We start from the raw sequence: 13,181 nt of genomic DNA, 5'->3' as shown, positions 1-13,181 counted from the left end.
GGACATACACATTACCTTTGTCCTCCCAACAGATCAGACATCACAAACAGTTGTAGTAATGTGTTTTTTTACTCCCAATGTTTGTGATGCACCATCTGTTGGTATGATAAATGCAACCCATTTTATTACTAAATGTATTATAAAATACATTCCAAGAGAAGGTGCACTGTAAATGTTAAGGTCAATGTTGATTGTTTAGATTTCAACCCACCTTTAGATGAGTAGCAGAGCTGGAAGTGTACAAGAGGTGCTTATGATTTACCAAAACCACAACTTGGTGACAGCTTGTGGTATGCCCAAAGCAAAACAGGTTTGTGCTTTCCAGACCTTTTTTCGAAGTAGCCCAGCCATTTTAATGCAGTTGTGAATTCAATTCATGATAGTAATTACTGTAGATGAACTGAGTGGGCTAGTGCTGTAATGTAGCAAATATTAGACAGAGTATGGGACAATAACTGCAAATACTGGGGTGTCTTGATGAGGAGTTGGTAATAGCTAAGCTATCACAGTTTGACAGAAAACAAGCACAGCCTTGTCCTAGGAAGGCTACAGGCAGGGAGCAAGAGCACAGTACCACCATCATGGTGTGATATTTCATAAACAATATGATGACACAAAAAAGGAGTGGAGGGCATACAAAGGCATCTGATGAATCCTACTTGAAAGTGACTTTAAGCGGCAGAAGGAAATACACTGAAATGCCTGCTTAGTGTCTGGCAGTCATTTGATACCAAAACACTCTGACCAAGTAATGGCAACTTGGGATTTTTCCCAGGTCCAGGTATGGGAGAACAGGACTGAACTCAGTGCTCCTCACCAAAGTCAAATTCAAGATTCACTACTCCGAAGCATATGATGTATTGTCCATTTGAAGTTAAACAAGGCTCCTCGCCAATAGTATGTGGAAGATCTATACAGTTTTTTAAAACAAATGTAAAATCCCTAATTGACATTGCCTGATCAAAGTGTATACTTTGCTGCCAGACATTAAGAAAGCATTTCACTGGATTTCCTGCTGCCCCTTAATGAAGTCACCTTGAAATACTGTTCATCAGATGCAGCCAGCTTGGTGGGGCCTGTTCTATCAGAAACTCTATTTTCCATGAAAGCATGAGATAAAAATGTTTTCTCTGCCATCACTACAAACTAATGTGAGGAAAGTAATGTATAAAGAAAAATATATTTGGTAGGAGTATTTATTAATGGGTTGTTTGTTTATGTCTGGTGGGAAGAATGATATGGATGGTGGTGTTCTCTAAGACTTCAGAAAAATATTTTATGATAGCTGTCCTTTAGGAATAAATTGAAAATACACAATTTACGTGAGAAGAAAGCACAGTAAGGAGTTGGAATAAAATTCTCTGACCAAATACTGTAGTTTGTTGTCCAGTTTTCTTGGGATAGCTAAAAAAACGGCAGTGTACAAATGAGAGGACACATTAACAAGCAGTGACCAGTCCTTGCGTCTTATCAGATCCTTGCCAGAGAAACCAGCAGGTAGGCACTTAGCCCCTGTAAATTGATCAGCTTCTGCCATCTGCTGGCCAAAGTGGTCTCACACACATAACTGTAAACAGTGGAAAATGGAGACGGGGAATGTTTTAAGAAACTTGAGTTTAAATATATGATCAGTTTTATTTTTTATAAATAATTGAAAGTATACTTTAAAATATAAAAATCATCATTAGCATAAGGTACTGAGCAATAGATTGACTCCCTTAAGGCACATAAAATGACAAATTCTAAGTTTTCATTGAAGGAAAAAGGGTAATGTATATATGTAATCTTTAGATTAAAAAAGTACTATTTAAAATAATTTGCACATTTTACAATGAAGAAACAGTTATACAGACAAAATAATTCAAATAAGTGGTGAGATGGAAACGCCTAAAGCTTTACTTAGATTCATCTTCCATAGTTTAAAATTCTGTAAAGCGCTCACTAGATAACTAAACCTTAATAGACAGTATACAAGAATTGTTGATATACTCCACTACTGCTACAAAGTCTTAACAACACAACACATGAAACTTTCAAACGAGATAGATCAGGAAACCTTACACATACAGTACAACCTTTGCGTTTGCACAAACACTTTTTCCAGAGAACACTAACCATTCCCCTTCCTTTGTAACGGCTACTCTACAGGAAGTGTCCATCCTGCTTTTTTGGCCAACTGCTGTCCTGGGTCAATAGTCACCAAACCACCAGCAAGGCTACAGTTTTGCTGTGATTCCTCTGTGATGAGGAATTGGCGAGATTAATAAATAGAACATTTTTGTGCTTTATGCAATACTTTCCTACAAACTTTTACAAAAGTCACTAAAACCACAAATAGTTTGCTTTATACAATGAATTAGGGATCAGAAACCATTTCATTTAGAAATTGATTAAAGTAGTGTCATTTGTTATTGCATGGCCATTACTAGCAACAGAAACCTGAAAGACATAAGGATCTCAGCTACTGTGCGACATATATTATGGTAAACTGCTCTCTCTAACACTGAAGAAATGAACATCCAACAATCAGTTTTTTTATTTAAAGTGAATAGGAAGCAAAACAGTATAGTTTGAGTAATACTGACTTATAATGTTCAGCTTCAAAAGTAGAAAACTCTGCTCTAGGATTTATTTTATAATGCTGCTTTGGCCAAAACAGTCTCACGCCATGTATGCCAGCGGCAGCGGACGAAGGTCCCCTCTAAAATGTCAAATCTCACGACCATGTATGATAAAATACAGTTAAATACATGGTAATTGAAGCCTCACCTGAGCCATCCCTAAAATGAGTACACTTCTTAAATAAAGAATTGCTGTAAATAAGAACAGTTTAAGAAATTAGTCTATCTAGAGAAAGACAAAGATAAAATCAACCTTTTAAAAACAAGTAAGAATCTTATACAATAAACAATTACAAGATTGTGTCAGCATGTGAAGCAAGCAGAATCTTTAAAATGAGGCTTCACTTAAGGCATTTAGGTAAAAAAAAATGCATCCTGAAATTGAAATCCTTAATCAAGGAAAAAATATAATTACACTTCATTTACATTTTTTTAAAATAAGAATAGACCTTTTAATATTTAACACTGTTGGAAAACAAAGGAATGGTGGTGTGATTCCATGTAGATATGTCCCCCAGTTTGAGGGCAGCTAGCACAACAACTCTTACATTCCAGTCACCTCAGAGTGCAGACAATAAGACACAATCATCAACTGGAGGTCTCACTAGTTGAAAAAAATAAATAAATTAGGATGTCTACAAAGAATTTACTGTAATATGAAACTGTTTATGTGCAAAAAAGTCAGTGCTGCAGCAAAAATTGTGTAACAGAATAAAATAAGTGAGCATCTTAAGGAAGTGGCAAACTCGGGCAAACCAGGGAATACCAGAGTCTGGAGTGTTTACTGACAACAAAAATTGCGGCACAGCATGCAAACAAACGTCTACAATTGTGAGATGCAGAACATGGGCTGGCTTTGTGGGAAGTGTGTGTGTGTGTATATTTAGACCTTCCAAGTTTAAGTTAATACTTTAGTTCTGTTTTATAAACCAAAGACACTAAGCATTATTTCATCTTAAGGGCATACTATATCACAAGTAATAGGAAAAAACAAATGGAAACCACACTCTGTTCATTTTTCCAACAGTCTGGTAAAATTCACAGACATTTTGCATGTGATAGCTTTACACCAAATAAATGTTTGTGTGCAAATTCTTATCAAGTATTTTTTTTTCAGTCTTTGGCATGATCTGCTAGCACTTTGGTCTTGAGTTCCTTTCTATTGTTTAGAACTCAGTGAAAGGGAACTCAAACATCAATTAAAAAAACAAACAAAAACACCTTTATAAAGCCATTTACAATGGCACAATCGTAACCAGAAGTTCAGCTTCATTGTCTCCTGGCACTCTGAACCATTGAATAACTTTTACATGATGTCTTCAGGCAGCTTGGAGGCCAAGTAATGGGCCAGGAGTAGGCACACGGAACTTGTGTCTGTACATTCTTCTCAAAGAAACGGAAGACTGGGTTCCACCAGCTGCGTGAAAGATAGTTATGAGGTGAGGACTTCAATGTCTGTGAAAGGCAAAGGGGAAAACAAAAAAAAAAGCTTCATTCAGTGCTGTCATAATGAGTTGTCTCTCTGCAAATGTGAATATTCAGAAAAAGCTGTTTTGTTGCATTACATTAATATCAACCACAGGGCCATCCCTAAAATCATCAACAGATAAATAAAAAACACATTTTGTAAAGTTATAGACACTTATATGCAGGGGTTCTCAATAACACTCCTGGAGGGCCGCAGTGATTCCAGGTTTTCATTTTGAACAGTTTTGTTATACAGTTAGGTCCATAAATATTTGGACAGACAACTTTTTTCTAATTTTGGTTCTGTACATTACCAAAATGAATTGTAAATGAAACAACTCTGATGCAGTTGAAGTGCAGACTTTCAGCTTTAATTCAGTGGGGTGAACAAAACGATTGCATAAAAATGTGAGGCAACTAAAGCATTTTTTTTTTTTTAACACAATCCCTTCATTTCAGGGGCTCAAAAGTAATTGGACAAATTAAATAACTGGAAATAAAATGTTCATTTCTAATAGTTGGTTGAAAACCCTTTGCTGGCAATGATAGCCTGAAGTCTTGAACTCATGGACATCACCAGGTTTCCTCCTTTTTAATGCTCTGCCAGGCCTTTACTGCAGTGGCTTTCAGTTGCTGTTTGTTTGTTTGTGGGCCTTTCTGTCTGAAGTTTAGTCTTCAACAAGTGAAATGCATGCTCAATTGGGTTAAGATCAGGTGACTGACTTGGCCATTCAAGAATTTTCCACTTCTTTGCTTTAATAAACTCCTGGGTTGCTTTGGCTGTATGTTTGGGTCATTGTCCATCTGTATCATGAAACACCGCCCAATCAATTTGACTGCATTTAGCTGGATTTGAGCAGACAGTATGTCTCTGAACACCTCAGAATTCATTTGGCTGCTTCTGTCCTGTGTCACATCATCAATAAACACTAGTGTCCCAGTGCCACTGACAGCCATGCACGCCCAAGCCATCACACTGCCTCCACCGTGTTTTACAGATGATGGGGTATGCTTTGGATAATGAGCTGTTCCACGCCTTCTCCATACTTTTTTCTTGCCATCATTCTGGTGGAGGTTAATCTTGGTTTCATCTGTCCAAAGAATGTTTTTCTAGAACTGTGCTGGCTTTTTTAGATGTTCTTTAGCAAAGTCCAATCTAACCTTTCTATTCTTGAGGCTTATGAGTGGCTTGCACCTTGCAGTGCACCCTCTGTATTTACTTTCATGCAGTCTTCTCTTTATGGGAGACTTGGATATCGATACGCCTACCCCCTGGAGAGTGTTGTTCACTTGGTTGGCTGTTGTGAAGGGGTTTCTCTTCACCATGAAAATGATTCTGTGATCATCCACCACTGTTGTCTTCCGTGGACGTCCAGGTCTTTTTGCGTTGCTGAGTTCACCAGTGCTTGCTTTCTTTCTCAGGATGTACCAAACTGTAGATTTTGCCACTCGTAATATTGTAGCAATTTCTCGGATGGGTTTTTTCTGTTTTTGCAGCTTAAGGATGGCTTCTTTCACCTGCATGGAGAGCTCCTTTGACCGCATGTTGTCTATTCACAGCAAAATCTTCCACACCTCAAATCAACTCCAGGCCTTTTATCTGCTTAATTGATAATGACATAATGACGGACTTGCCCACACCTGCCCATGAAATAGCCTTTGAGTCAATTGTCCAATTACTTTTGAGCCCCCGAAATGAAGGGATTGTGTTAAAACAAATACTTTAGTTGCCTCACATCTTGATGCAATCGTTTTGTTCACCCCACTGAATTAAATCTGAAAGTCTGCACTTCAACTGCATCGGAGTTGTTTCATTTAAAATTCATTGTGGTAATGTACAGAACCAAAATTATAAAAAAGTTGTCTCTGTCCAAATATTTATGGACCAAACTGTAAGCCAGGCCTAGCAGAAAATGAAACTTGGTATTTCATTATGTGGCTTGTTAGTGATTTCATTCTTCCAAAATGTAGATTTTTTTCATTTTTTCAGAAATTTATTCATATGTTTTGTAGTCAGGAACAGATTTGTACGCATGGTCCCTCCCTTGTCTCATTTATTTTAAAATATTGTATTAATACAGATACCTCATGATACTCAAACCCAGGTTTAAATGGAAGCACCTTAACTGGAGAGTTGGTGCGGCCTTTGTCATTTGCACCACATTATTAACTGATGACTGGTTAAGAAAACAGGCAACAATTAAAACCTAAAAAGCAGATACTTTTAAATAGGCAGTGAAGGATGAATCATAACAAATGAGTTAACTAAAAGTAAATCTAAAAAATATATTGCTTTAATAGTAAATAAATTAGGTCTAATTAAGAAATTAGTTAAAGTGAAAACCTGCATCCACGGCAGACTTCCAGGATATAACTGAGGAGCCCTACTTATATGTATAAAGGTGTTATACAACAGATGGCAGCTAAAAAAAAATAGAAGTTAACAAGATACCATAATTGCATTGGATGGAGTTTTATTAATAAAAACCAGGCCAAAAAAAGCTGATTTGGGTAATGAACACACCTAAGTGAAGCTACACAAAACCTTGGCTGTACAGTACAAGAGCAACTCAGTACGTGTTGTTAACTGGCAGCTGGGAAAGGAAAAAATAAACAATTTAAGTTTTGGAAACTCAAAGTGAATCAAAGTTAAAGCAAAATCACTCATTGGCTACTAATTACAAAAGCAGCAGGAATGAACCTGTAAGCCTGTAAACTCCACTTGTTAATGAACCAACAATCAAACAAGCATGTGTGATCCTCTTAATAAAATATATATATATTTTTTTTAAAGTTAAACAATTTTGTTTACTTTAGTTATAAATGCTCTTTAGTTACGAAGGCTTTCAGGAAACGATCGGTAATTAATGAACGATCTTAAGTGTAACATAGGAAAATACTTAGTGTTACGAAACATACCCCAGAACTCAAAGAAAAATAGACACCATTTGGAATGTGCAGGTTAAAAACCAATCTCATTACTGAAAAGTGATGTCAAGGTATTGGGCAAAGTTCAAGCAAAAATAATTTAGTGTTCCCTACAATAATATCACAAGAACAAATTTGAGTTGTTAAAGGCTGGCGGGTACCATCAAATGTTCACCACTTATTGGATGTACTGTATGTACACTACTTCAGCATGCAATCTCACAGAAAGTTGAGCGTATCTAGACAAAGAAAAGCTCTCAATAGTGTACATGGGGACATCTCTTCACTGTTTTGCACAAATATGGGATTGGCACAGAAATGGATCAGTTTACATTACTCAAACCCAGACATTACGAGTAAACAATATGAACTTGAGATTATTTCAGATTAGAACATTGAACCTGACAAGGCTGTCCACTATCTCCAATACTGTTTTATAAGATCTCTAGATTTAAAAATGAATCTGGAAAAGAGTACAGTTTGTTTTTAATTTATAGGAGGCTGTGAAACGTAGTGCGCCTTATTTTATTACTAATTAGGCCTTTGCTTTGTGCAAGGGTCAGTTTTAATGTGGTTTAGGATTACAAATCTTACTAGTTTCTGTGATATATGAGATTGATTGTATTTGTGATTGAACAGACTTTACAATTGCTTCATTTTTTCACTGAAACCTTTGTTTGATTGCCATACTTTTACACTTCAAATATGATGAAACAACAACAATCATTTTGTATGGCACCAACAAATCATTTTTAATCAATATCAGGCAACGGTTTTCTTTTCAGATAGTGACACAGCTCTTTTTGTCAACTCCATTTTTTTTGGAAAACACAAGTAGCAGACATGGAGAAATCTCTGTCTCCAGGGACTATGCAAAGATCAATTAAAGACTCCAGGAAAGCATTGATGTGTGTCCCCAGAAAAACAAGATGTAAATCAAAGGTGGTAATGCTGTCATTGCCCTTGGAGTAGCTGATTTTTATTGGAATCCTGTAAAAAGGTTCAAAGAAAACAGAACACTACAGAGGGGCCTCATTTCCAGGAAAACTGTGGAGACACCGAATTTTAGTTGCATGAAAAGGATGAGAACGATGTTAGATCTAATAAAGGTCTTACATTCAGGAATGGAGTGAAAAAAACTGTTCAAAAGGTTTTATACAGTACTTAACAACTGGAGTACCATGATGTAAGCTAAGGAAGGGATGTCACAATAAATATAAGACATGCAGCTTATTCCTAAAGATAATTTTTAATCTGTTGAATTTACTAAAGAGAGAACCTGTGAGAAAACACAACTTTTACATGAAATTACCCAATTTAGTTTTCATTTATCTATATTTTGTGTACTTAACCCAACTACGTTTTGTCATATGGAACAGCTTGGTTAAAGATATGTGTTAAATGTAATGAACAACTTAAAATATGAGTGATCTGTGAGTAAAGCCTATAAACATTTTACTCTGATACTAGTGAGTTACCCCCTATCTGTTTCAAGCAAATGAAAATCAGGACATAAACCAGAAAATATTCCCAAAATCAGTATGATTTATCCATCCATCCAGTATCCAACCCGCTATATCCTAACTACAGGGTCACGGGGGTCCTGCTGGAGCCAATCCCTGCCAACACAGGAAACAAACCCCGGGCAGGGTGCCAGCCCACCGCAGGGCACACACACACACCAAGCACACACTAGGGACAATTTAGGATCGCCAATGCACCTAACCTGCATGTCTTTGGACTGTGGGAGGAAACCAGAGTACCCGGAGGAAACCCACACAGACACGGGGAGAACATGCAAACTCCACGCAGGGAGGACCCGGGAAGTGAACCCAGGTCTCCTAACTGCGAGGTAGCAGCGCTACCCACTGTGCCGCCCTCAGTATGAGTTATGCAGCATTATATTCTTCTCTGTCATAAAGAAGAACAACAAAGTGAACAGCATGCTCTGTTATTTTAAACTTTGAGTGCCTTGTCACTTTTTAATCACTTCATAATAAACATTTACTTTTCTGTTCAGCACACTGGGGAAACCCTGACCTCCATGATTTTTCTTTTGCTCCTTTAAGTTTTCGTGTTAATTAAAGAGAAACAGTCTACACAAAATCAGTTTGCCATGTCTATCTTATTTAATTGCAAAATATACCTGTATGTTGGCCATGGTGTGGTACCACCAGAAAAGTCGAGTTGTGATGAAGTAAGCAATCACCACATCAACACTGTAGTGCTCATGTGCCACCAGAATACACAGCACTCCCACTGCACTCAGAAGCCAGCAGCAGATATGATACCACCAGAAGCGGCAAGGTGAATCTGGAAAAGGAATAGTGAAAGAAAATCTTAAATAGTAAATGAAAGCTCAACTGCCTCTGCATTCATCAGCACATTTGAAAATTCACAGTTTACAAATGTAAGCATAAGAAAATATCTTACCAAGGACCGCAAACCTCACTCATTTCCTTTAATCTAAAAGTAATCAGGTGATCTATTTGCATGGCAATGACCCACAATTGGCTTCAAATATTTTGATTTCTTGGTATAAAGTGTTTCATATTAAACCTCATCTTAACCTGTTTTTTAATGCTTTATTTGAAAGTGAGAACTAGCAATAAACTTGTCATATTTTCTTTGTAATATTAATAATAATAATAATAATAAAAAATAAAAGAAATCCTTCTTATTCCTTTTTGGTGTTATGTCCTCCTTTGATGGAAGCAAAAGTATTACACAGCATCCAGAATACCATCTTAAAAGTGTGTTATACATTTTAAAAATAACTTCTCCAGACATACACTTTAATCACCAAGAGGTAAGTGCAGCACACCATCCTTCAGTTTTGATCTCTTAAATTACTTTTGCAGCTGGAAGTGGACGGTTTAAACTGAAGTCTTTTTCAAACAAAGTGTTTCTAGGTTTAAACTGCCTACTAGGAAATTATTTTCCTTCCTACATGTAAAATGTTATTTTACAGTAAACCTGCTTTGTTTTTATCACAAATGTATTATATAGTAAGCACCCAAATTCTTTACATTAACATTAGACACTGTGATTCATCACTTAAAATGCAAAAAACATTTTTTGGCATCCTTAGACCACAAGATGCTAAAGGAATAGCTCCCTGCCCTCCTTTTGTGATTTGCATCAATCCTGGTCCTTCTTAGAAGTAAAATGGCACAGGGAAAAGACTCCCTTGACAAACTCAATTACCTTGAATGCAAGATGAGATTTCTGCAGTAAACAATGTGTTTAAAACAAAATACAGTAGCTGTTTGTATTTCACTTTATTACTCTACAACCTGAAAACACACATATTTAGTTTATAACTTGACGCTAAAAGTGAAGACAACAGAGGAAAAATTGATTGTTTATATAATTAAAGCTTTTTTTTTTTAATTTTTGTTTTTATTATGTTAATGTAAATTAATAGCACAAGCTCAGTTATTAAAACAAAAAAATCTGAAAATATTACAATTAAAAGAATCAAAATTATACTATTCAAATATAGAAATTATCCTTGTCAAACATTTTCTAATGATTACTGGTTTATCGTCACTGGACACTGACACCTGCATGTACACTTTGTGATCACACAGGTACGTGTAGTGTCAAGAGGCCATTACAAATTTGCGGGAGTCAGTGCTGTGTTTTTATCCTGTTCTATGAAGGACAAAGTGGGCATTGCCCATTTTACCAGGCTTTTAATGGCACTCAAGACCTGTTAAGACAGCAGATTTAACAAGGATTCAGAAATTCAGCTGCAGAGTGAATTTTGAAGTGAATAGTTGATCTGCAGCTCTGCCAGCACTTTGGTCAGCACTGTACTTCATCTGATAACAAAGGTCTAAATCAGTATTGAACCGACACCTCTGCAGAGATTGCTGCAGAAGAAAAGTGCCCAAAGTTACATTTATTTTAGGCTTGTAGCTGCAACTGAACTCTGGCTGGACCTGATGGACAAAACAGCACACATAGAAGTAGGCACTGGATCTATAACTGGAAGTGACTTTGCTCCAACCACTAAAAGGTACACCTTTCTTCAAAACTTCATTTCTTCTGCCCCTTTGGGGAGCTAAAAGCTGATGATCTCTTCACTTTGGGGTACCCAGAAGTTGACAGTCCACTATCTTTGGAGTGAGACGCCGCCCACTCTCTGCATAGCAAAAAGCTCACAAACTTTCTTCAGCATGGAAGGTACTCTTCATACAGCCTTGGAGCTGGTCATCCCAAACTAGCTCTAAGAGCCACTCTGCCAAGCCCAGATCTGTGCCACTGACTGAGCCCAGTCTGAGGAGATGGAAAAGCAGCCATTACTTTAAGAAGGGAACTTAAACACCTACACTCTTGTGTCAGAAAGAGTAACACTTTTCCATATGAAATTGCAGCGGGCACTGCAAAGAGCTTAACAGTGAGTCGAGAAAGGCAGCATCATACCACACCACTGACAAATGATCATGTAACACACAAGAAGAGTCCCCCATTTGAACCCCAAGCAATCATGCATTTAACTCCACACTGCACTGGACATCATCCTGAAAACCCCCTACACTCTGGGGGCATTTTTCAGCAATCTACACCTGAGGAGGGTACCTCAAAATAAAGCCTTATAATTCAAAAAATAAAGGCAGGGCAGTCAATTTTTCACTAAAATCTGACAGATAACTTCTAAAATGTGATAAAATCTGTATTTGTGTCAAATTTAAACATTCCTTTACTTATAAATTGCTGCTAAATATTGGGGGGGAGGCGTGGGGGGGTTGTGGCAGGCACTCGCAGTAATATTTTCAAATTTTTGTTTTCTGATACAGTATAATATTAATTCTTTACATTTATGAAGTACTTTTCTCACAAATGTACAAGTAATGCCAGGGCAGTTTTTTTCACCTCAGAGGTGCTCCCAGACAAGTCAACTGTACCTGTCTACAGTTTCATGCTGATAACACAAAGAAATAAATAGTTACAGCATTTGGCACCATGGTATCCCTCCTCTATCCAAAACCTCTCCAAATGGGGATCCAGGTTCAGAATGGTTTTATTACACATAAAACAATGAATCATATAAAAACTCTGAACCCCATCCCCTAATATACTCTTACACCCATGTACCCCCCTACCTCACATACACATTTACATGAACCTATTTACATTGTTAGCTCCTGCTTCAAACAGTACATTTTTTCATTATGCACGCCATCAGCTCTGTCTCATTATTTCTATATATGGACATCTACATATCGTTGGAGACATCACAGTCACTGCCTTCCAACAGTATAAAGTTTGCGAGTGTGTGACCTATTGAGTCCAACCTAATGACCCAGAAATGTGAGGTGGTACTTGCCAAAGGTTGCTTCACGACTTTGCTTATTTAGAGGATATCTAATGATTTATGCATCACACAATAATGTGCTTGGAATTTTTATCAGGAGAATGTACAGTAAGTACTGATGTGTCACTTATAGATATTTGGTGTTTTTTTGTGAAGTAATATGTGAGAGCACACGAAAAATCAGAAAAGCAGTGTATAGTGTTTACTTGTTGGTGGGAGTATTCATCACAATGGTTGAAAGCTATCGGTCAGGATTTTTTGATTGATGCGTAACACTTGGGTATTCCTTATAAAGAATAGTTATGATTTTTTCAAATATTTTTGTGACAATTTATGAAACACCACAAGTTTGATTTCATACCAAAATAAAAGTCAACCATAAATATTATAACAATTTGATTACTAGGAGTGTGAAGTCGACACCCGTCGCTTGCAAAAGAGGTATTGTGTGTTGGTGTGTGGAACAGTTCACCTGTATGACATGGCAAAAGATTTTTAAGCAATCACTCGGCCCAGTACCGGCTGCTTAAAGTGCAAGAGCTCTGGTATCGTAAAAACTATCTGTGACTTATGTTTGTCTTGTGTCCTGCCTTCTTCATTGATATATATGCAGTGTGAGGGATGGCCAGCAGCCTGGCTCAGCTGAGATGCCCTCAATCTAGAAGGACAGGGGGGTGACAGCTTACACAGGACTTTGTCTCCCCTGTGATCCCTGCATGGTTGTCTGCAAGGCATGCCAGGTATTGTAGTCGCTTTCTAGAAGAGTTTCCCACAATAAATCTCTTTCATTCATTTTATACTTGTGTCCGAGCCTGTCTATATCATGTTTGGGGAGCTGGAGT

At 37.3% G+C, this 13,181-nt stretch overlaps 1 protein-coding gene across 2 annotated transcripts in view; it reads right to left on the bottom strand.

Moving 5' to 3' along the window:
• Positions 1-1,781: 1,781 nt before the first annotated feature.
• The window catches only part of sgms2a (sphingomyelin synthase 2a), a 109,121-nt gene continuing 97,721 nt past the window's right edge, over positions 1,782-13,181 (bottom strand). For both annotated transcript variants that reach the window (XM_028805203.2, XM_051929958.1), the window contains 2 exons: positions 9,163-9,329; positions 1,782-4,076 (listed from right to left, as the gene is read on the bottom strand). In XM_028805203.2, the coding sequence (XP_028661036.2) occupies positions 3,891-4,076; positions 9,163-9,329 (353 nt within the window). In that variant the 3' untranslated portion in view covers positions 1,782-3,890. The remainder of the gene's footprint in view (positions 4,077-9,162; positions 9,330-13,181) is intronic.

This window comes from Erpetoichthys calabaricus, chromosome 7, assembly GCF_900747795.2.
Source record: "Erpetoichthys calabaricus chromosome 7, fErpCal1.3, whole genome shotgun sequence".
Taxonomy (NCBI): domain Eukaryota; kingdom Metazoa; phylum Chordata; class Cladistia; order Polypteriformes; family Polypteridae; genus Erpetoichthys; species Erpetoichthys calabaricus.
The sequence above is the reverse complement of the archived record's forward strand: the minus strand, read 5'-3'. Positions and strand labels throughout refer to the sequence as shown.